At 43.0% G+C, this 25,049-nt stretch overlaps 1 protein-coding gene across 2 annotated transcripts; it reads right to left on the bottom strand.

The window, feature by feature from the left end:
* Positions 1-2,021: 2,021 nt before the first annotated feature.
* LOC107079662 (disabled homolog 2-like) lies at positions 2,022-24,734 on the bottom strand. 2 transcript variants are annotated; one of them, XM_069186107.1, is made up of 16 exons: positions 24,523-24,734; positions 23,804-23,988; positions 23,014-23,152; positions 21,767-21,985; positions 15,232-15,371; positions 14,816-14,914; positions 12,444-12,575; positions 10,923-10,988; positions 10,217-10,243; positions 9,525-9,569; positions 8,806-8,874; positions 7,943-8,030; positions 6,764-7,163; positions 6,604-6,622; positions 4,772-4,845; positions 2,022-3,054 (listed from the first exon to the last, which is right to left on the bottom strand). In XM_069186107.1, coding segments are annotated over exons 4-16 (1,248 nt in total). In that variant the 5' UTR covers positions 21,855-21,985; positions 23,014-23,152; positions 23,804-23,988; positions 24,523-24,734; the 3' UTR covers positions 2,022-3,053. The 2 variants fall into 2 exon arrangements, with proteins under 2 accessions (XP_069042208.1, XP_069042207.1); XM_069186106.1 differs by having other exon boundaries at positions 6,604-7,163; positions 21,767-21,932; positions 24,523-24,730.
* Positions 24,735-25,049: the final 315 nt, after the last annotated feature.

Here is a 25,049-nt window from a genome sequence, read left to right as displayed (position 1 = left end):
TTTGTACTCATGTGGTTTCGGCTGAGCCGTCCTCTCTCCTTTCTTGTTCCTAGTTGTGGACTAGGTTGGTTAGTGTGTTGCTGCTACCCTTCCCGGGAATAGGCAGCTTGCTGATAGGTGGATGGATGAGTAGAAGTCTATAATGACTCTGGACCTCATGGACCATGGAGAGAAAACCAGAAAATGTCAGGTACTCCGGGACTGGAGTTGTGCTGCAGCCCACCCATAGAAGCACCACTTAAACCACCACCACCAATGTCTTTTAATTCTATATTGTTTTTCTCACAGGTGTCTTATCAAAGCTATCAGGAGCCATGGTCTTTGTGGGGCTGCAGTGACTAATCAACCATAATCTGTGCATTGCAGCAAAACTCAGAGAAGCAAGGATAAAGGTTTTGCCTGACTGATGGCATGACAAGGGGTATTAGACCAGTGTGCACAGACCAGAGTTCGTGATGGTTCAGCAGTGGGCATGAGCAACACATGCACATGTTTGCACATGTTTTGGGAGTCAAATGAAGAGAGAGAAAAGCACATTCAGAAAAGAGCAATTCAAGCAGAACATGTACAGTACAACACAGCAGGCAGAAAGTTCCAGAACAGAACAGATGATGCACACGCAGCCCTCCTCTTGAACTGCCTTAGCCTTGAAAGTTCAGGAGTAGGTCAAAGCCTAACCTCACCCACCTCCCTCTACCTGTGATCCAGTTCGCCTACTTGCACGTTATCTCACACCCTTCCCTGCACCCCGCCTTCGCTGCAGCTTCCTGGGGTGGGGGAGTTCCAGCAGCCTCATCCGAACAGTCGGATTATCTTTTGTTCATCCAGGTGAGCATTGCCTATAAATCAACCTCTTTTTAAATAACATCTCTCTTGTCTTAATCGTGGAGTTTGCATATTCTCCCTGTGTTCAGGTGGGTTCCTTCCACAGTCCGAAGACATACCGTTAGGTTAACTGACTTTTGAGAAAACTGGCTCTGACATGAGTGTGCACATGCTGTGTGTCCTACTATGGAATGGTGTCCCATCCAGGGTGTACCTTGGTTTGTGTCTGTTGCCTACTGAGATGGGCTCTGCAACACTGAGTTGGAATAAATGGTCTGTAAATGGGTGGATGTCTCAATCAAGGGACGAGCAAACTACTGAAATGGCAAAAGTGGTGAAGCACTTTCTTTGATTCATTGCATCGCAGACTGTATATAAAAATGGACATGGAACATAAGGTTAAACTTTTTACGCTTGGTGGAAAATGCATGATGTGAAAGTCATTAGCAGTGGAAAGGCTGGTGCACTTGCAGATCGAGCAGGTCACTCGGCACGTAGGTAAGTGTGGAAGTCTTGTGAGTAAAAGTACGAGTTGCACTTGTGGTCATTCTGTTAACCCAGGTTTGCCTTATGTGCAAACACTGATATACATTTTATCTCAGGTTTCGGTCCTGCTTTTAGAACAGAAAGCATAATTCTCTGACCACACCACCTGGGCTATAAAAAAAAATCTTAGTTTTGTGCTTTGTTTTGTAACATCTTAAAGCACATTTAACATCTCGTGCCACATTCATGAAACTTTAACTTCATCACACCTTGTTTAAAAAAACAACCTTTTAAATTAAAGATTTACATTTAGTCCTGAATTATATACAAGTATGCTATCTGCTTTCATTATCTTTTTAAAAACCTTTAGAAATATGGCACTATAAGGAAGCTTTACAGTAAAGACCCATATTAAGGAGAAAAGTGACAGTACAAAAGACACACCTGTTCTAATTGGTTAATTGGTGTAGGGGAGTGGCCAGTTCCATTCAGAGCCTATCAGTGTGCTCCTTTCTTCATGTGGAATCTCATTCCCATTGAATGCCAATTAACTAATTAAGACCAGGCTTGTCTTGTTTTTACTGTGGCGTTTCTCCCTAATGTTTTTTTTTTCTGTAAAGCTACGTTTTACTGCCTCACAGGCCCTTAATCCAACTCAACAGCATATTCTCTTTTGATAGAATTCTAGCTATAACAAATGAACAGATATATTAGTTTGCATTGTTCCCTTTTATTTCAGCCTGAATACTGTTCACCACACCTGCACCCTAGCAATGCTCACACAAAATCTTTAAGATTTACCAGAGAAAAAGATGAACCGACATACTGTATACAGCTTTAAAACTGAAACCACTGATTACAGCACGTGTTAATACTGAACAATTACACATGGAACAGGGTAAATGCATATACTGTATCGATACCTTTTTCTACAAAGGGAGAAAAACGCATCACACTGGATTTTTATTCTGTTTATAGGCATTTTTTGACATTGTTGTTTCTTGAAAAATCGCATGTCAATAAGTCATATCTGTCATCGTACTAGTAAGCGGTTTCCTATATTTAACAAAACAATGGGCTAAGGCACAAAGCTGTTTCTAAAAGCAAAGGTTGATGGAGCTTGATGTTCGTGGATAACCACTCACATCGACACGGTCTTCTGCAGACTGAACCGGCTCTGCATGCACCTCTGCAAAGAGCTGTAGAAAAATCCCGAAGCGCAAAACCGCACGTTTTCATTTTCTTCAGCTAAAAAAAACACCACATTCCTTCAAAGGCTGCTTGAAAGACTCCTACACAGCTTTTCATATCAAAGAAAGCCTAGTAACAGAGAAATTGTCGTTAGTGCTATTAGAAGAAATGGAGCGTGAGTGATTGTTCTGGGAAATGTCTTGGGGAGGGATTTTTCTTGAGGTCTGTGAGTTAAAATGTGACATCCCAAGCTTCTTAGTTTTCTTACTTTTTATGGAAACCCGATCGCTAATCCCATGTTTAAAGCATGATCTGGAAATGAAAGAGCTACCCGCTCTGGTCCCGTCTTTCTTTCAAAAGCATTGGATTTCAGAGGTGCTGTCGGTCTGCCTCTGCTGGAGGGCACGGGCAAACGGAAGCACAGGTTCGAAAAAACAGTGAAAAGGGGCACGGAAAGAGAGAGACGGCATCTTTAAAAGGGTGTTTATTCCTCTGGCTGCACGGCAAACAAGGTCAGGTTGGGTGGCTGTCAATGAGGGCGGAGAACGCCATCTGTAAAAGATCAAAATAAAAATCAACATGCGATTCAGGCCGGGACTTGATTCAGTTCACTGGCCATTCGCAGATTACAAAACCAGTCCCCGATGGCACAACCATTATGATGGAGCCTTGACAGAACAAGGCCTTAATCATTTCACAGAAGTTTCTCCCTTGGTTGCTAGATCAAGTAAATAATCCTAAAAAATCTTTACACTTCTGTAGTCCTTTTCTGGACTCTCCACTGAAATTGATTCACAGTAATGGGGACTGCCCTCCACCACCACCACCCATGTGCAGCCGGACCTGGATGATCTGACAGCAGCCAGAGTGCACCAGTACACTCAGCCCACACCAGCTCTGTGGAGAGGAGAGCAGAGTGATGAAGGCAGTTCATGGATGGGGATTATTATGTTCTGTTTATTTACTATTTTTGCATGAAAGAAGAGAAATTCTTAGAGCTTTTAAATCTAAGGAGTTGTAAACACGGGCTCAAAGTTTTGATTTTATCAAGACCTCCATTGGCTTTATATAAAGCTTTCTGTTTCGCAAATACACCGTGTAAGTATGGCTATTTCTGCATTTTGTGCTCAAAGAAATGCAAAGTGTTCATCGGAGCTCATGAGGAGACATTTACTGAACTTCCAGATCCAATTTCCATTCCCATGCTTATTCAATCTTATCAAAACAAAGACCTGTAACTATTTTAACACTGGTTTTATCTTGTTATGTGACAGAGTACTGTAAGAAACAAAATGCGTTCAAGAAAGTGGTCTGCTTTTTTTGAAGGTTAATGGTTCTTTAGTTAAATCTTGCTTACTTTTTAACTGCAAAATTAAAACTAAAAAAATCAATTTCAGACTAAATTACAGTAAACAAACATTACAAAGCATTTAGGTTTCCATATGGGTTGCCAAAACGGAACCTCGTGTGTCAAAGACTATGCACAGAATCCAGAAGTTAATAACTGCATGACCCCATCTGTTCAGTGTTATAAATTCCAAGGAACAAATGAGCTTGAGCTGTTTCTTCAACAGAATAATAAAAGAATCATTAGCTTTATAACACAATCCCCCTATACCTGTATAGATTTTGGCCAAGAAAACTGCATAGCCTGGGATGTTTTGACAGCAGTTTGTATTTAAAAATGCAAAACTGGCCTAAGACGTTTGTAATTCGAGCTTTAAATCAATCTTCTTGCATTCAAAAGGCGTCTGCATTATAATAAAACCATATTTTGAGTGTCATTCACTTGTCTAGGTTCTCTCCTCAGAATCTGGGACTGGGAGCCTTCTGTGACTTCTCAAAATTGTTGCATTTCAAAAAACCGGCAGGGGAGTCTCTAGTATCATTGCAACAGCTCCCCCGTGTGGCTGGACAGGGGCAGCACCACACAGGCTGTAACTCCTGGTCCAGTTCTGCTGTGTCAACAAAAGCAACATTCCCCATGGGTATGTGTGTCCTGATCCTGGAGCTTAGTGTGGGAATACATTGTCCATTCAGGCTGGATAAGACTGGCTACCCCTCAAGTACCTCTGTGTCCACCCCCCACTATCCTTAACAAATAACAATGCAGTGTTGCATGACAAAAATACAATGTTACCTAGAGAAGCCATTTTTTAAATCCTAAGCTTGACACAGGCCAAGGACACGGTCTACTGAGGTGTGACTGCGGTGTCAGAAATGTGCATAGGATTAATCATTCTGAATTAATGAATAAACAGATACTTGCCAGGTGTCTGTGCTACTCCCTGTTCCCAATGAGCGCAGGGCTGCATATGGGTCCGTTTCAAAAGGGCAGGACACCTATAGTACAAAGAAGTACTTTAAGACCCCATGTGTGACAAGACAGGGTCTTTCAGGTGTGAAAAACAGCACTAGCACTTGAAAGACTAACCAAGCAGAACAAATAATACCACTTTGTGAAGTGCAGACTGAAAGAGCTGATCGCTGCTTTTGACAGAAGAGCTGTCCTATGATGAGTTTAAAGGGGGCCGAGACTCCCAGTCTTCTAAAGTTGACAGGGGGCTCATCTATGACTTCAGTCATTCAGGAATTAATGTGGGAAAACAGAGGATTACTGCACTGTGTGTCTACTAGAATAATAAAAGATTGTGTCTGCAGATAGGACAGTAAATAGTGTTCAATTAATGTTCATCAAAGCAGGGGAGTCCATCTCCATCCTTCAAGGGCCACTACCAAGGAGGTTAGAGGAGTGCTCAAAACATACTCGATTATGGCAACTTTCAACCTAAAAACAGCAAACATGTGCAGATGCGATAGTTGCTACTCCCATATCTCTTCATGGAAGTGGCTCTATCTCAGACTGTTCCTGCAGGGCCCAGTGTCCTCTGGTTTAAACTCCAGCATGAGCTGTATGTAAGTGTGAGCGATATGTGTGACTGGGGGGGTTATAAGTAACGGTAAAAGACCTTAAATAATGTTGTTTACATCTAAAAACTAAGATTATCTAATTGACAACTCAGGCTGGGAAAAAGGAACAGCAGACCGGATCTCCAGGGACTGACAGCCCTGTAAATAGTGTCGTTGAGGACTCCTTATCAGTCTGCTGTATGACACAAAACATGACAAATTTAATAATACTTATGCTCAATCAAAAATGTATTTTGGTATGTCCTCTTACCCAGGTCTTGAATTTCTTTATGGAAGGCTGTGGTTAGAAATTTAAAGAAAGCTGAATTTCAACACTTCTTGGGGATGTGAATGGTCTGCAGATTGCAACACTCTGCATATTAGATTTTTCGGAATGTATAATCCCGAGATAAAGAAGCAACGTTTACGGTCGCCCAATTTTCACTTTCATCATTAACTTGCTCATAAGCTGCTTGTAATATTTTTCATTTTTTGCGCAAACAACCTAGAAGGTTTGCGGCCCGGTTCTGCTCTTTGAGTAAGTTTCCTCAGTCCGCCCACAGCCGCTTGACGCCTGCAGAGCCGTGCCTGAAGAAGCTGCATAGTCTGCCCCCTAGCGTTTCCTTTCTTCCTCTGCACCCAGAAAGAACACTGCATGGCTTTTCTTGGGCTCGCTGCTAGTTTAGCGTAACACGTGACATTCGTTAAAAAGCCTGAAGGTTAATGGATGTAAAGCCTTTCCGTACAACAGACTGGCAAGCTTCATTGGTAGCACAGGCGATAGCTTGTAAAAATGATAAAATGTTGATCTTGCTTGGAACGTCTTGTGTTAAAAATCAGACGGGACAACAATTTATAAATCGGTGCAGGGCGTATGTGTGAGATTACGGATGGAATTGATGCCTAAGGATAGTTACAGCTTTCAAAGCACAGGCCAGTGTGTAGGTGTCAATTATGTACACATTACAGAAACTCGGTGGTGTGAAGAAGACATTGGAAAATCTGGCAAACAGTACACACTGTGCATTAGGAAGCAATATGAATAACCTTACTTTACCTATAGAACTGAACCAAAATAATACAGGTATTATAAAGATAATCTGTTGATGGTGCTACGCTATTTATGGCACTGCGCTGGGGGCGTGGCTTGAGTGACGTTCTCGCGGGGAATATGCAAAACCGGACACTTACATTGGCCGGTCCCGGTTGCCGGGGTAACGGTTTGGAAGATTCCACTGGCGGTCTGAGGAGGGGGAGCCCTTCCCCCGGTGTCGGCAAGGTGCTAGCGGGATGTGAGAGAGGGGCCCCATGCCCCCATCCTGCCGTGGGATGTGTGAGGACGCCCAGCGGCTGGGGCCACGGGGCTCCCTGAGGGCTGGTTCCGGCCTGGCCCCACGCTGCCACGGGCTGCTGAGGACCCCAGGTCCCCGAGCTGTCCCAGAGGCCCGGTGGAGATGGAGGCTGGGCACCGTAAGGCCTTTGGCCGGCCCAGGTGGTCGCAGGCGGTTGGGTGAAGGGGTTTGCTCCTGCAGGTGGTGCAGGGCTGGCCCAGGTGGTTGCAGGCGGTTGGGTGAAGGGGTTTGCTCCTGCAGGTGGTGCAGGGCTGGCCCAGGTGGTCGCAGGCTGTTGGGTGAAGGGGTTTGCTCCTGCAGGTGGTGCAGGGCTGGCCCAGGTGGTCGCAGGCAGTTGGGTGAAGGGGTTTGCTCCGGCCGGCGGTGTAGACCAGAGATTTTGCTGCAGAGTCCCTGCAACTGTCATTGAAACAAAACAAAACAAAAATCAGAAAAGGGTCTTTTTTTCCCTACATTGAAAGATATAAAATGCTCAATTCGCCCCTTCTCTATTTTCCTTCACACAAAGTTGCAAAATCCAAAATGAAGAATTGATTCCCAGCTTTGGACATTTACAGGAAGGGCTCCCCGTTAAGCGCGCGAGTGCAAAACAGAAACCGCCCCCTTCCTTCCCGAATAATGACATCAACACTCGTCAAGGAAGTTTAAATCATTCTGTCAATGTGGAAGATAACGAGCTTAGTGCGTGTCAGCTTATTATCTGTAATGGGTGCTCATTGAGGTTATAAACCTTGAGCATAAATTGGAAACGGATGAATAGGACAGTAATTGAAATGTTATATGTAATCAATTTTTAAATGAACACGCCATTTGTGTTATTTTTTCTATATATTTTGGCGAATCGTAAGTGTAATGCAGAAATGTAACCAGATGGATAATTTTATTCTTTTACTGTTCATCCAATCAAAACGTGTTCCCCAACAGAGGGGAGATACTCCAGTTGTTTGGAGCGGGGGGGATTTCGATATAAAGTGGGTTTGTGGTGAACCAGGCGTGTTTGTCACGAAGGGGGCTTTATACAAAAGCATCGGCCGCTTTTTAAATCAGATACTCTGGAGTACATAGCATGCGTCCAATTGATGCTGTTTTTTAAAATAAAACGTCACGCCACCACGCTTCCTACCGGCGTCCCGGGGCGCCCCGGGGTGACAGGCAGGGCTCGGTCTCCTGACACCCACCTGAGCTGCAGGGATTCGGGGGGCTGTCCGGGCTCTGCGCTGTGGGGCTCACGGGAAACACAGCCAACAATTCGTCTGTGGACGAGCTCTAGGCGGCGGGCAGAGAACCGGGAGAGCTCAGACAACACAAAGCAATGGTCAGGGTGTCCGATGTGATTTATGGCTTTCTAAAACTACATCAGTTCATTCAGTTCCCTCCAGCCGACCGACATGCAATAGCTCAGCCTTAACGTGCAATACGACCTAGATTCTATTGCAGGTCGATAAGTTCTGCTATGGCTTTCGGAAGCAATCAATTTTACTCTACAAGGCAGATTAAAAAAGACATTACAATGCCTGATTACCTATTAAGCAGATAGAGAGTTCCTACAGAAATTGATAACAGGAGTGCTTATCATTTTTAGTTAATTGTTCAAGAGGGTAATATGTTACACAAGAGCCTCGGTAAATTGGATTCAGTCATTCGGTGCACACAGTGGATGACCCGTAAATTTAGTAGCTCCACCATCAATTCTGATTGCTATCTACTGTAATTTATTGCCTCCAGCAGCTGAGACAAGCTGACCCAGGGTTTGCCACAGAGTGGAAAGAAAATTTCTCAATGTACTTCCTCCCTGTAGTGCTGACATGGGGATAAGGCAGTGCTGGAATAACAAATGGGCAAATTTCAAGACGGCAGAAAAAAACTAATCAACATTGAAAAAGACAACATTCCCCTTTTGTGCTTTGCTGACAGGTATTTCATTTGAATTTCCGAGAATCAGGCTGTGTGAATAAGAGCATGGGTATTTGCATCAGTTCCCTAAATCGGTCCCCTCCACAAATCTTGTCAGATTTTGTGCGTCAGATCACCGTTTGCATACCGTCTTCTCCTCGTGGTGCTGTGGGGGGGAGCTGGGTGTGAGACCGAAAAGATCTAGCTCCTCCAGCCCCTAACAAAAGAGAACGGAAGAATAGTTCAATTTCTGTCACAAAGTCCTTTTAAAAATCACTGATTTTGTACTACAAACGCATGTTCTGTGACGAGATCCACTGTCAGTACTCCTTGTATGCCCCCCCACACACAGTCTAAATGTCTAACAATTTCGAGAGAACACAAAGGCAAGACCCTAGAGTTTTAGTAGTAAGTCCTAATAGTTACAAGTGAGGGATCTAACTGTTCTTGAAAAGGCCCCTTATATTTTTCTGGTATATTGCCTTGTGATACCTTCTAGTACTGTATATTCACCGTGAACCTCCAGGAACTGCAGAATAATCTTATTTCTAAGAAATGAGGTTTGGAGTTCTTTCCTGTAATTGTATTCAACAGCAAGCCCAGAAGTTGCCCGCGAAGCACATTTCTCAGCTTTCCAATAAAGGGTTAATTTAACATCTAAGGCATCTGAGCTGAGCTTTCCTTCTCTTTTCATATTTTGTTCTTTTTCTTCTTCCTCACCAAAAAGTAACACATTATAGAACGAAATCCCATAAGCAAGTGAATGACCAAGACGGAGACAATGGTTTGGATTGGCAGCACTGAAGCCTAAAGCACATTCCTGGCAAGAGTGACTGTCCACAGATCCCACAGAATTTATTCACTCACCTTCGGAGCCTTAGCCACTTCATCCGGTAGCAGAAGACTGCTGTTCTGCAAAAGACAAGCCAGTGCACCAGAAACATTTGGTTTATCATGGGCTCTGGAGCTTCTCATCTTCTGACACAAGAATCTGATTGAAATTTACATAGTAGCTATGGGCAGGAGGCAATGTTCCCTCTAATTTTTAACGGCCTATGAGTGTAAACATTTCAAATTGTACAATTGTTTGTCCCCAGTGACAAAAACCTGTGAACACTAAATTGAGTGTATGTAAAATTGTGAACCCTGAAGGTATTTTTTGGTAATATGGTCATGCTCATAGAAGCATAGAGATCCAAAAGACCGGGACAGTGACTCAACGAGCCCAGTCATAGAGACTGAGTGTGGAGCGAGCAGGAGCAGGGAGGTTCGAGACTACGAGAGCGTACACATCGATGATCGAGTAGGGATAATAATGCACACAGCCAAGCTGGGCCTCTCGCAGCCAGTCAATTGATGACTGTGTTTGTTTTATTATCATCGTATTTTTGGGGAATTTAATTTTGTTGTGCGCAGTTCAATTTCCTATGTGCGCTGATTTCATAACCCATGTGCACCCGCACACGCACACAGCTTAGAGGGAACATTGGCAGGAGGCAGTCTAGGTTTACAAATCCAGCAGAAGAAAGAAGGAGTACTCGTATATTTTCGGTTCTCACCTGCATTGGCGTGGTCTCGCCATTTACCTGTGGAAGCACAAAGGAATTCAGTTCCGTGTCTGTCATGTTCCCCTGGAGATTCACACAGACACTGGAGCTGCGTGATCTCACTGGGGGAACTAGTAGCAAAGATAGTGTGGAGACCTTTTACTCACTTGATTTTAGAGGGCTCGTGTACTGGAAGTATTGTTATTTAAGAGATTTGAATCCTCATCTTTCACATTTAAAGCATAAATGCTCATGAGATTCCTGTGCTTTTTGAAACGATGAAATTCACAAACCAGATTCATCCCATTGAATACAATACAATTTTTAATTTTGGGCAGCCTGACCACTTTCCTTTTTTAGATGACATTTTAAAAGATCACTTTGCTTGCCTAAGGCACAAATATTTTGCATCTGAGAAGTTCTTTATGAATACTAGAGTGTTCTGCATTTTTACTTTGTTTTTTTAGCTTTTTCGCACAGAGGTTCAAAACTACTAATAACTTCACCATTCTGGAAAATGGCCATAATGTCATTGTATAGTTGGTCTGTACCATTTAACCATACAAATGCTATTTTGACCTGCATTGAAAGTGATTTTCATTATTGATCCAAAATCTCCAGTTTAGAAATGCCAGCTGGGCCAAAATGCAAATGCAAGAGACCTTGTATTTATGCAAGGTTGAGATAAAAAATACTAAGACAGCCTTCTGTCTCTCACCCTATTCAACATGGTGAGAGGCACAATCTGACGTACGTCTTTGAAGTCCTCAATTACAGGATCAGCCTGTGGGGACAAAAACATTTAAATGTTGAGGAACAACCACAAGTTCATGCTAGTGACAGATAATGTCAATTTAGGCGCTGATAATTTAATTCATTATTCCATTGTGAAGTCACTGACAAATGAACAAAATGCAAAAACATTAAAGGAGTTTCAAATACATAATTCAAAGAAGGTAAAACTCCATAATTGACAAGACAAAATATGTATTATCCCCCACAACACCTAATTATTCCTTATTAGACCCAGATTCTGCAAGTGAGATCAGACTAGTGTTCTCCCCTAGAGAAAAGTTGTGAAATGAAATACAAAATTATTTTAGCCATAAAAATGAAAATGATTCTAAAACCGTCTGAATGCATTTCTCTCCACAGCCTGCGTCAAGATCATCTCAGGTTATCATTAAGATCATTTCTTTGATCAATAACTATAATGCTCTCAGGCATCAGGATTGTGTAATAGAGCATAAAAGCCTATGCTGGGAGGTGACTTAGGAGGCCATGAGTCATAATTGGATTCGTGGAATTAAGAACTGGTTTCACGTGGCTGGTTTTAACATAAATAATAAAAAAAAAGAAATGGGATCAGGTGGGTTAGTGATTATCTGCTTATGTCTTCTCTTGTTTGTCCAGCACAGAATTCTGTAACAGGACTGGAGTGAATCCCAGGGAACATGTTGAGCAATCCTGCAGTTCATCATTTCTCTCCTCCAGAACAGACCTAGTCAAGGCCCAAGAGGTTTGCAAATAAAACAAATTGATGGACGGTCTGACCCTACTGCTTAGCTGTTCGACACATCGGTCTTATACAACTTGAAGTGATCAGGAATGGGCAGCCTTGACTCCTCCATTAAGAGACTCGGTTGCTCCTTATCCTTAGTTCTTTATGGGATCATTAAGAGGCGGGTCTGTGATCAATTAAGGAAATCCTGTTCTGGATTGCCTTTCTGTGCTATAACATTTCACAAGAATCAGGCTATCCTGTTCTCACCAGAAAGCCTCAGAATTCATAATGGCTTGCTGGCACTCTGATCCAGAGGACGATTAGAGCAAATTTAGGATGTAGCAACCGTTAAGTGAGCATTTCAAGTCATGGGAGTCAAACTCAGTTCCTGGAAGTCCTACTGTCTTCTGATCTTTATATCTCCCAAACACAGAGTTGAACAGCTGGTCTATTTTTTTAGTTAACAGCATAATTGTAAATACTTTAACCAGGCTTGAAAGTTTTAGGTCAGTGTAATTCTACCAAAATGCATTATTTCAGTAATCATCTGTAAAGGATCTTAAGAAAAATCCTTTATATCTCTAGTCAAGAAAACAATTAGGTTAATTGTTTAATTGACTGCTCTGGTTCAAAAACCAGAAGGCATTAAGCCCTCCAGGAATAGTGTGTCACCCTAGAGTAAGGGTGTGCCTGCTCCTGTCGTCTCGCCATGCTACTGCCACAGTGTGCCCTTACTGCATTGGCCATCTTGATGAAGAAGAGTTTGTAGATGCCCTTGTGTCCGAAGATGTACGCAAAGGCTCGGGGATCAAACTCATCCTTCTTCACTAAGCTGATCTGCTCCATTGGGTGCTCCAGCTCCACTTGCTGCACAGAACACAAGAACGTGAGACATTAGACTACAGGTTACAAACGAGAAGTTATTTGGGCCTGTACAGCCTGGGTGGTGTGGTGACCTAACTAATCCCAGGATCTCATTCATCTGTTTCTCGAAAGAAACCAGAGTATCGGCTTCAATAAGAGGGCTGGGTAGCTTGTTCCAGACTCCCACAACCCTTAGGGTAAAGAAGTGACCCCAGTTCTCAGATTTAAATGCACTTCAATGCAGTTTCCACTTGTGCCCTCTGGTTCGTCTTTCACTGCTCTTTCTGAAAATACATGCTGGGAAGACTGTCAGTGTCTTTGAGGATTTTGGAAACTTGCATCAAGCCCCCCTATAGTCGTCTCTGTTGAAGACTAAAAAGGTTCAGTTCCTAGAGCCAGTCATTGTGTAGGAGAGACAGTCAAGAAGAAGCAGTCATGAAACGTTTAAGGCCATTCTGAACCCATGTTATTGTTTCCTTCAATAATAAAACCGTAAAAAACGAAGTTGTACCATGTCGCATAAATCATTCAAGAGAGCAATTGAGAATCCCTTATTCTGTAGTGTGAAAAGTCCATCGATTCAAAAAGGATTCCACTGCTCTCTTAATAGACAATGCCTACACCCTGAGAGCTGGCTAGACCAGATTCTGTATTGATTAGTTACTACAGCTACCAAATGAACAAGTTAATAGGAATGGGCTCCTGTTTGTAAACCTTTCTGTGTTCAGGTTTGTCCTTTTAAATGCTAAAAAACCTGCCGACGTTTTTATTCCTAAAATTGAATAAGATACTATCCAGAGAGACTGTATTATCTGAGTGGCAGAATTTCTCCCTGTCTAACATTACTAATATTATCTTTAATTACAGTACAATAACACAAAAGCTTCATGAAGCTGGACTGCTAGCCATGACCAGCTGTGAAGGATTTCAGAAAACACGCTGAACTCGGAGTTCTGTGAGACAGACCTATGACATCTCCTAAATATTCCAGGACACCCACACTTTATTTTGAATTTGGTAACAGTTCTCTGCAAATATAATCTTGTGAACAATGGTCACTTCCCAGAAAATACAAAAGAGGTGACTACATTGAAACCTTGAATCTATTCACTCTGTAATGTAGTATATTAAAAGCATTTATCCCATCAAATCAAACATTTATTCAATGACTGCCAGACACTAAAGTTAAATATTGGGTGTTTGCTGAAATAGTTTCAGAGAAATGGAGGAATGGATTGCACTATAAAAAGCATGACAAGTTGGCTAGATCCATGACTTTCTTAGAGCAAGCGCAAAGTGTTTTACTGAATCCTTAAAATAAATAAACTATTCTAAATTGCAATACCTGACTTCGAGTGCACTGATGAGATCTCAATGTTTGGACACATGTCTGTTCTGATAGAATTTTCTAAACGTAAAACACTGGCATCTTTTTAATTCCAAAACTTCCAAGAATAATGAATATTGATAAAAATAAGAGTGCAGTTTGCTGCCTCCGTTATGCGTAAATAGAGAAAAGGATTGCAGCATTGTGATTTTTTTACTTGCACTATTCCAGAATTGGTTAATGTTGTGGAATTGTGTGATATCTACTTGGTCATTTAATCTAACATGCTGTGGTAAGGCACCCTGTTTCATTTGATCTGTCCTGTAAATGCACTGACCTTACTGGAAATTCTTAAAATGCTTTGAAACAAATCTTTATGACTTGTTAGTTTGACTGTCCCTGTCTGTGCAGCTTTCCTACTGTAATTCTACTGCACTCTATTCTGTAGTGGGGTGAGTCACTGCCAAGTGCTTTCATAGTCACCTCTAAAAAGTGCTCTGTAAAATTAAGAATTAATGGTTTGATTACAAAAAGAGTTTCCAGCAACAGCAATTAAAACTGGTTATTTAAAATATGACTTGCTGTGTTCATTCCTGCAGATAAGATTGCAATCTTCCTACGCTCTAAAGAGTGCCAAAGTCCGGAAACTTTCCCAACAAAGCCAGGCTTTCTAATGCGTTTATCCCCATCTGAGCTTTGGTTGCTGTGGCCTTCAGTTGTATATTCCTGATCACTTCAAGTTGAGCTGTCCTCAATCACATTTTCCATTTTTATTTATCGTATTGGAGAAACCACACAAACATTTGCTTGCACATGTGCCCAAACTCAATGCCAAGCCCCCGTCAAGCAGAGTTCATGTCGCCTTGAAAGGATTGTTCCCAGGGACCCACAATGCATCAGGCCGAGTCCTACCTACCCCTGATTTCTCGTCCATGATTTTCACCCCCGCGGTCGACACCTTCAGCCAGATCCTCTGCTTGTGCTGACCTTGCTGACGCGCGGCCACCTCCCGACCCTGAGGTGAGCAAGAGGCCACAATGCTGTCAGCCCGCACTACAAAAGCCTACCAATGAGCTTTTCCCTTTACTTTCATGGTGTTCACTGTGTTTTAGGCTGATATACTTGGTGCATTCCCTCAGTCTCTGATTGTCACTCAATTTTAACCACAGCTGCTAGAGGATGATAAAATATTTCCCCCCAAAAAGCATTCTTTACAATACAAAATTGCCCTTGATTCAATATTCTGACTTGTTCGTGGTCATACAGAGACTTAATTTAAGCACCAGCGATCGGGCACAGTTCTGAAACAGGGCTGGTTGTTTTCCAGTTTACCTTGAGCTTCATCATGGAGTCCAAACACATTTTGTCACCCTGGGGCTCGGGGACATCATCCACCCCAATGAGCTTGGCCTTGTACCGGACTCCATCGCCCTGGAACCGGGCCATCAGGAAGGCTGGGGTCTTGTCTGTGACTGCGGGGAGGAAAGGGCTGGGGTTAGAGAGAACGTGGATGACGGGCATTTCAATACCATGTGGCAGAAACTCAGACGTACCCAGCATCTTGCACTATTCCATCACTGCAAAACACTCTGCAGTTTTGCTATTTGCACCCGTTTCAAGTAAAATCTGCCACACTGTTGGTGAGGAACAAGCACTATTCCGTTAACCTTGCACAGAGACTTCAGCCCGCAATGCTAGAATCCTGCCATAGCATTTTGTGAAACTCCAAAGCAAGAAAACCAGACAAGGAATACTGGCAAAAGCACGTAGATTGTTGTTTATCAGACTCCTGGTTTCGGAATAAAAAAAATAACTGTCTCATTTTTGCACAGAAAGAAGTTTGGACATATCTAAACTTTATATTCCATAGATTCCAGGCCACTGTTCAAAATCTCTAGCTTGAAAAACACAGCTCAGTGCACACGGACCTGAAAGGCTGGGGGGCTTCCTCTCAATTCTAACCTATCCAGCTTGTTTGGTCGCTAGTTGCTAATTGTGTGGAGGTAACAGATCTGACCACATGGCATGCTGGGTAACAAGTCTCAGGCTTCAACTGCAATTTGTGTAAAGAAGTGTCTCCTGTTTTCCATGTTAAATGCACTTTCTCCATAGTTTACTCTTGTGTCCTCTGATCTGGGACTATAGGCTCTGAAGATGTCCACCAGGTTGTCTTTATCTCTGCCTCTGTGTCAGGTCCAGTCTCCTGCAGGTTTTCTCCATTCAGGACTCAAGAGAATCTGTTAGTTTAGTCTACCAAGACAGGATATTCCTTCAAGCCCAGAGATGTATCAGGCTGCTCCTCTCTGGACACCAGGCCAGTAATATCTTTTAGTTAGTGGGTTCAAACTCCAGCTATGCCCTTAAATCCAGTGCATGATCGAGCTTCCTTTTGGCCCTTCGGTTGACAGCTAAAGTAAATCCCTACTATAAGTGACTTGGCCTCAGCAGTTGCTGATTTTATATCTCACTCTGGTGATGCATTAGATTCAACTGCCCTCTATATGAGTAATGTCTGCTGTTATTCTATGGAAAATGCTTGCATGCACTCTGAGTGACCTGATATATCCCACAGGAGGCTACTTGAAATGTAATGACATGTGTGAAGCATCAATCATACACAAAGGTCAAGAAGCTACATGTATCTCACCAGATTTCAACTCTCCCTTGTCAGATAAGGAATTATTTAATCTACAGGGTGGGATTAATTACAATGGATGACGAACAAAAGAATTACAAAAGTTTATAGTGGCCTTTTTTGGTGGTGGGGGCACGTTCGTCCAGCCCTGCTGACGAGCAGCGGAGTGAGCTAGCATTGACGCAGCAGCTGGTTACTTCACCATCCAACCCATCTCCCAGCGCCGGTTGTCGTGGATACCAATTGTCTGGAGACTTGGATCACCTGGGGACGATTTACGACCACGCCCATTCCAGGTGGTTCAGAAGATAAATGCTGGGATCTGATTGAGCTCGAGGGTCTGACAGAGTTTTGCCTCTGAGCCCCTCAGGTCTTGCTGCCGTTTTTCTCTAGTTTCCTTATCCTGACCTTTGCTTTTGCATCTCTCAGGTCCCCCCTGGTGTTGGTCCCTTTGCTGCCTTTTCTACAGATCCAGGATCTGCCCTTTGCTTTGATCTGCTCTTCACCACGTTCCTGGATCTGACTCTCGTGCTTTAGACTGTGCTTAGTTTCATTTTCATCAGCTTTGACTCCCTATAGCTCAGCCACGGACTGAGCAACTTCCAAGGAACTGCTTTGAAGTCTGCTTCACAACCATCTCTGCCTGCTACAGCACCATGTCGCTTCTGGCCTCAGAGGCCTGTACACTTCCCCTCTGTGTGCAGACAACACTGTGTAGTTTCCCTTGGCTGTGAGCTGATTGCTTCCCTTTGTCCTTACCTGGGGTCATCTGCATGCTCAGCGCAGTTACCTGCCTGTGTGTGTGCCTGCTGCCTGCGCAGTTCCCTGTGTGTGTGTGTGCTGCCTGCGCAGTTGCCTGTCTGCAGGTTTTCCTGTCTCAGCTGCCTCACACCCGCCACTTCACTCCGCACCTCAAGAGTTGCTGCTCATCCCACCACAGCAGTCGATTATTTCAATAAAATCCTTTCCACAGCTTGCTAAATATTTCCTTCCTTACATTTGTCATGGAAAATTCTTCAGGGAAACAGAAAACAATCCATGATGAGATAAATGCGAAACAATAAAATGGCCTCTCATGTGTTACCTATTCTACACGGTTGCGAACCATAAAAAAAACAGTTTGTACAAAATAATGGGTAAACGGCCGTTGCAAATTCTGGAAGGCAACGATGGCGGTCTTGAGGCCAGCTGGAGGACATCCACAAAACCACGTGATGCGTATTTGTCCCTTGGTGGGGGCAGAGCCGACTGCAGCACAGGGAACTCGGGATCCCTTAGCGAAGAGTGCATAGCCCAGTCCTGGCACCGTTCTGTGTTCACTGGGAATGTCTGACCACAACTCACAAATAGCATAGCCTGCATTCAAATCTGTGATCTCCAAAGTAATAGACAGGGTCAAATCTAGAGCAGCATTCTCTTACAAGAACTGCAGTCCTACAGCTTATTGTTTAATTGATTTTATAGCAAAGCACTGTGTTTTTTTTTAGTTGTTTCACATCACAAGAAATCAGTTCAGAGGGTTAATCACATCCACATTTTGTGGTTTCAGCAGTAAACATAGAGAGGCCTGTGTTTTCTTTATAACCTAGTTAGCTGAATCCCTCTGCGTACCAAACTCTCAAAACTCCAGGACACAATGAATAAGATTTGAAAACTGTTTGGTCTTCAGAAAAGAAGCAGCAGAAGCTGAATAAAATAAAGACTGAAATCCGATGCATTCATCATACCTAACCACCAAAAGTCTCTCCACACACATGCAAACAATTGATATGAATGCATGGTCATGAAATACAGTTCGGTTCTTGCAACCTCACTAGAAGCCCCAGCAGGCTGACTTCACCACAGTGGAGACTTGTAAGAAGTCCCAGCATACTTCAGTGTCATTCGTAAAGAAGTGTGTAAAATCCACTCCACACCGCAACTCTTCAAACAACCTCTTGTGTTAGCATAGATGTGTTTAACACGGAGACACATATAGCATGAAACAGACACCATTAACTGAAGTTCAGGGGGGATAAGAAGTCAACCACACACAGCCCGACGGAACCGCCATTTTTAGGGAAATCAGCTCTACATTTTGAACACAAACACTCCCCTTTCCAGTGGTTTCAAGTATCCCTCCTCCACCCCGTCTCCTCCTAGCAACTGCCCCTAGGGTCACTCGGTCTGACTGGGGTTTGAGCCTCCTCATCCTGTGACCATTAGGCTGTCCATTAACCAAGCGGGCTACAAGAAAATAGGTATTCTATCATAGAATTGGTTCAACAAGGCAGAGGAAATTCCTTTATCCTGTTTTCTTACTTCATATCTTTAACCATTAGGCCGGAACCCCCCCCAACATTTAAATTGTAGAATACAAAAATGCTGAGCTAACGTATGTTGTTCTTATAATAAAAAAAGAACTCTGCTCTAGGAGCTTAATGTTTAACCTGATGTCCTTGCTGGAGGATTTTTATTCTGTGAAGTGCCCTCTCACAGTTCTGCAGGGTCACGCTGATCTTGAGGTGAAAAGGGAGCTCAAGAGCTTGCCGTGTGATGCCAGAACAAGCTTTGTTTGCAATTGATCTGAAACCCAGGGCATTCAGGGCAGACAACGGTGAGAAACCCTTTGGCAGAAAGTCCTATCACCATTACACACTTCAGCAGAAAGATCTGGCTCAAAGTACTGCACAGTAAATGAAGCAATACCCTCCTCTGAATCTGCCTGCTATTTCCTCTGTTGCACACTGCAATAACATATCACATTCCTTCTTTCCCATGTAAAGTTCACTGCTTCAGTTTTAAAACAGTCTATTCAATCTGGGAGATAAGCTTTTACATTTTTATTGTGATAAATCTTGCAATTAGCATAGCCTAGGGTAGTAAAGCACACCAAGATTATTGAAAAACACTTGGACAGCACTTTGAAAGTAAGGTAAATCAGTAAATTGAATAGACATTCACACTAAAATGCAAAATTCACCATGGCAAACTTTCATTAGCTTTAAATATTGTGGGATACTTTGGCTGGAAACCTAGAGTGGTTTTATCAGTGGTGGCTGGGAGGTAAAATGGTAGGGATGAATATTCTTCTGCTTTGTTTTTCTTTTTTTTTTCCCAAAGAAAATAAAACCGGAGGACACATAAAGAAAACGATAAGTGACAAAGAAAGAATAGACGATGACAGAAGACAAAACTCCCCATCCAGTCAACAGGTACTTACAGGAGTTTCCTAATCCAGTCCCCCTCACTCCCTGCTCTGTAGAACCCCAGTCCCGCAGGATTTCAGAAGGAACCCAAACTCCTCGATGGCTAAAGCAGGGGCCTCCTGGGGACCCCCAGTCTTGTTAGTCAGGTAGGACACTTGCTTTTAAAGATTCGCAAACCTGGCAAATCAGGTAAGCCATTGATGAATTGAGCATAAATCTGTTTGATTGAGAAAACTCTGGTCTTTGATGGCCGAGGGCTATTAAGATTTAATGATCATCCTAAATGAGCACTAAATTTCTTAATTTATCAATCAATTAATTTAATGGATTACGATGGAATTGTTTCATATCTTCAGAAATTGGTGATTTAATGGTGAACTGCAAATCCTGCTGGACTGGGGCTCTGCAGGACCAGGGTGGGAGATCTGTGGACTCTGAAACAGTTAAATAAAGTCAATAACTAATTGATAATAATTTAATTAGGCCATCAACCATTCAGGTAGAAGCCAAAAGATTCTGTGTCTCCCTTTAACAAGAGTAAAGATCGCTTGTCTAGAGATCAGGTTTTCAAAACTTCAAATCACAGCTAAGGAAGGATGTGAAGAAAGGTCAGATGTTTTGAGACTTCTGAATCAAGGGGTTGAGGTTTACCCAATCACACCTGGAGCAAGGGTACAGTGCCACATCCATCCGCTACGCCAGCAGGAGAAACTAGCTGTGACCTGTTCAGAACCTTCCATCCACTTTGAGATCTAATGGACATTTCACTGGTGTACAGTCACAGCGGACAGTTGTATTACTACTAGTAAGGATTACAGGCAGTGTCTTCAACGGCAAATAAAAAAAACCTATGTGAAAGTATAAATACTGCATCTCAGCTCTGCTTAGCCCATTTTTCATACCAGACTCCTCTGCTTCTGAGTGCTAAGAAACAAGGTTCATGTGCACTGTGACCTAAACTTGGAAGAGTGATACTGCAGGATTCCAAAAAAGACAGCAGAAATAAGAGGAAAGTTTAGATTTTACTGCTCTTTCCTGAGCTGTAACAGGGGGATTTTCACAGCAGTTTGTTTGACCAAAAACGTATTTTTGTCAGACTACATGCATACCTGGAGAGTGGAGTGCTTTCAATTGTGAATTGAAGTTAACCGAAGAAATGTTTACTAGGAATGTTGACGATTTTATTGCATATTTTTAGTGGTTCATAACATCTTATTGCAGGTCATTTCAAGACTGGCTTTTATGGGTCATTGCACGTGAAAGGAGGACAGAAAGGAGACACAAGGAGACAGGAGAAAGGAGAAAATAGATCTACAATTTAGCCAGCTAACTGATTTCAGTGAAACCACCACATGCAATTCTTTCACTGCAGTCAACATGCTGCGCATATGTATTAATATGAAGTTTCCACCAACCAACTTACCTTGATGAGCATAAAGAGGGTGTTGATACAGGAACAGTGTAGAGATAACCTTCTGCAAGAATAAGTGATCTCTACACACATACAATATCTGTAGCCTGCAGATCTGTCTGTAGACTGAGTAATAAAAGCCTTTCATCTTTTACCTGTGGGCTACATATTTGGTACCGGGTAACATGACTGCAACTTTATCTTTTGTTTATTGAGCAGCTGGTTTTTATTTTAACCTTCACCTATATTCAGGACATTTAATTCCTGTCACCTTATTTTAAATATTTTGGCACAGACACGCACATGGAGTTAATATATTGCATGTATGCAGTTCATCTGCATCTAAACTGAACTTGAGGAAGAGCATCTTGCAAAATCTGAAGTGGAGAAAACTGCTAGGTAATGGGATTCTTACTCCTTTACCTGTACTTGAGTACATATGAACGTACAAGCAAACAGGCACATCCTTTATAATGCATTACCATTCTAATCTTTGACAAGCGTTGAGTCATTAGTTTCATTTCAAAGAAACAAAACTAAATGGGTTCTGTATCTCTTTAAGCTGCAGTTCATGCCACTGAAGACAGGGTGTCAATAATACCTGCTCTCGTTCAGATCCTCATGAGGTCTCACCTTTTTTGCTGGTCCGGCGAATCCTAATGGGGTTGTGGTTCTGAACCGGCGCACTGAGTGGTGGGGTCTGCTCTTGTTCTGTCGCCATGGCAGTGTAGGATTAAAGAGGAGGGCCAAGTCCAGAGACTCCGGGGATTATCCAGTCAGTTTGGCATCATCATCCCTCCTGTAGACACCAGACAGAATGGACTTCCTGTAAGCTCTTGAGAGACAGGTGCACTGTCGGGTGAAAAGGTGGTCAGGTCTGTGACTTGTCTGGCTTAAAAGAGGTGAAAGGAGAATTAACAGTAATCCTATGCTTTTCCAAGAGACAGTCCTGATTCAGAGTTGTTTCCTTGGCAAAGCATAACAGATGAAGAGCGGGATTTGGATGTGATAGCTTTGGCGGGTACAGGCCTCATTTACCAGCATTTACCCTGACTCTGGGACATGCAAGATATGGAAGAACAATTGCAAATTGCTGTATTGAAACCTCTCACGGGCTGAGAGGGCATTTCTGCATAGCGCAGCTAGGAGAAGAAGGAGTGGTTTCAGAGCCTTGATAAATTTGCACTGCCAGCAAAAACTCGCCGCCTGCCATGCAACTCTGTCGAATTCTGAGAAAGAGCTTTCTCACCTTCCCCCAGTATTGTAGCAAACGTATTAAACAAAGAATCATACACAGCTTGAAGTGGGGAACAACAGCTTAGAGAATTGTTTATGCAGTTCAAACTAACAGTTTACTGCATTGAGCTAAGTAGAAAAGGCTACAGATGTTCACACAGCTCATATTACACAAAACATGGGAAAATGATATGACTGTTATTTCCAGGCAGATTATTGCTTTATTTCACAGTGGCTGTACGTTTGTTCACAGATTCTTAGCATGCACACCATTTTTTTGAAAAAACAAATGAATATCCCACTTTTTGGAATTTGCTTAAGGATGCATGGCACCCAATAGTCTGATTATCAATCTGTTTAGTAAAAATCTCGCAGACAGATTTATTGTCTTTCTCCATGTTTTCCAGCAAATCAAATTAACATGTTTGCCACTGAAGTCAGAGTAGAGAAAGCATTTTCTAAGCATTGAATGCAAAGGATGTCATCACTATCCCAGAGGGCTTATCAGTCTGCAAACATACAGCATTTGCATCCATCACAGATACCAGTTCTATTCTTGCTGAGTGCAACACAAATTCTACCTCTTTCTGCCAGGTTGTCCTGGAAAGAGTGAAGACGCTCGGCAAGTTAGTGATGCTTCTTACCTGCTGGGAGTCCCTTTCTCTCTGCTCACTGGTTGTCCTGGGCTTGCAGACTCGCGCGCGCGCAGTGGCCAAAGGGCATCATGGGGAAGCAAAGTTCGCTGTGGATGCTCAGCTCGTGACACATTAACAACACGGGCATCTGGGAAATGAAAAACTCCCATTGGCTGCAATGTTGTCTAGCTGCTGGATTGCAGCACAGCTGATCTGACAGAGCCTTGGCTGATAAGAGATTTCCCTCACTTCCTCTCTCCTTTCACCAGATCACGGGATGGGTGATAAAGCATGCTTTAAAATGGCAAATCTAGGATGCTGAGTTACAGTGTTCAGTGTCCTTCATTGTATCTGCTTAGGTACTTACTGGGCTAGTGTTAGTGTTAACGTTCTAACATAAAAAACTGATGCATGCTGGGGGGTTTAGCGTTACACAGATCTCTAGATCCCATTGTCTGCTGAATATTTGTTACTTAGTTGAAAGCATGTACCAGATGCCTCCAAAGCACAAATACAATTCTGTATTTTAGATAGTACAGAGCTGACCCTGTGACATTCAATTGCCCAAATCTGGTAGTCAAACATTCCAGGGAAAATATTCCAGCTGTGCAACCTTTCGTGAGTTTTCTGTTATTCTTTCAAGAAACTCGACTATGTAGCATCATATTCATAACTGTACCTCACTGTTTATATTTATTCATGTTGATATCTGAGCTCCGTTTAATTCCTACAACAAAATTATTTTATAATTTCCATTGTTTATCTCTCTGACAGACAGCTGCATGTTGTTAATACAAACCCTGAAGTCAAACTGTCCATGCGACTGTTCTTAGTTGTCTTGTGCCAGTGTGATGTCCGGCTCATAAATAATGTCCTTTTATGGCATTCCTCTTCGCATTCTCACGATCTCCAGGCCTCCTACTCTTCTTCAGCTCTGTCATGAAGATGCTTTTCCTTAGGACAGCAGACAAGGCACTTTGCACTCTAGAAAGATATAATTAGAGAGTGTCAATACAGTGACCGTGGTAAAACTTTACTGGGTAAATGTCCTGGGTTCATCAACAAAACATTGATGATAGAAAATGCCCCATCTGAAAACCCCAAAGACATGTCAGCGTCCAAGCTCCTACCTCAAGACTCAAGCCTGTGGAGAGAAACGTTGAAGAGCTCACCATTTCTAGGGGACTGGGGGACTGTACCAGCAAGTCCTATGTGTCAGAACGGTGGCATAATGCTTCCATTCCTCCTGGTGCTCTGGTGTCATCCCACAGTCCAAATAGATACTGGTAGGTTAATTAGCTTCTGAGAAAACTGACCCTGGTGTGAATGTGTATGTCAGTCTGTGCCCGTGATGGACTGGCATCCTGTCCAGGGTGAACCCTGCTTGGTCCCTGTTGCTTGCCAGGATAGGACCTGGATGGATAATAATTAGAGCTGTTGTCTTACAACTACAGGGTTTGTCCTTTATTTCCAACTCAGGGAACAGCATCTTTCTGCGTGGAGTTTGCATGTCCTCACCAGGTTTGCACAGGTTTTTCCTGGGTGCCCTATCTGCCGAAGGCATCCATGCTTGGTTGGATCGGCAACTCAGAACCGTCCCTTGAACCTCTGCTGGCAGCGGCTCAGTGAGGAATCAGACCCAGTAGCCCGTCGGAGCTTTACACAGTTCTCGGAATGAAAAGAATGCCTTTATTGTAATTGTCAGGGCGAAAGAAACTCTGCTGCAGAGAGAATGAAATAATTCAAACCACACAGCAAGAAGCCGCGGCAGGAAATAGTGACTGTAAGGAATAACATCAGATTGAGCTGAGCTGAAGAAATCATGCTTTTGACGAAACGGTCTGTTAGATATTTTCCCATCAGACTTCAAGGCTCTGCTTATTAAGCCACTGTTATGATTGTACACCTGCCAGATAGGGGCGGACCAATGATTGGAGTCCAGTTACTGAAGTTCCTGGAAAAGACAATGGGACTCCTGCCAGGAATGCATCTTTGAAAGGGGGTGGGGCTTTGTGGGGAGAGGGGTCTGAAAGGACTGAAAAGTC

The sequence above is a fragment of the Lepisosteus oculatus genome, chromosome 29 (assembly GCF_040954835.1).
Source record: "Lepisosteus oculatus isolate fLepOcu1 chromosome 29, fLepOcu1.hap2, whole genome shotgun sequence".
NCBI classification, from domain to species: Eukaryota; Metazoa; Chordata; class Actinopteri; order Semionotiformes; family Lepisosteidae; genus Lepisosteus; species Lepisosteus oculatus.
Note: the sequence above shows the minus strand (reverse complement) of the source record. Positions and strands in the feature narration are given on the sequence as shown.

Coding starts and splice junctions, on each gene's coding strand:
- LOC107079662 (XM_069186106.1), bottom strand. CDS start 21,854: ATGGCGACAGAACAAGAGCAGACCCCACCACTCAGTGCGCCGGTTCAG. Junction 14,915..15,231: donor ACTCCATGATGAAGCTCAAG/GTAAACTGGAAA, acceptor TGCTCACCTCAG/GGTCGGGAGGTGGCCGCGCG. Junction 9,570..10,216: donor GCGAGACCACGCCAATGCAG/GTGAGAACCGAA, acceptor TGTCTTTTGCAG/AACAGCAGTCTTCTGCTACC.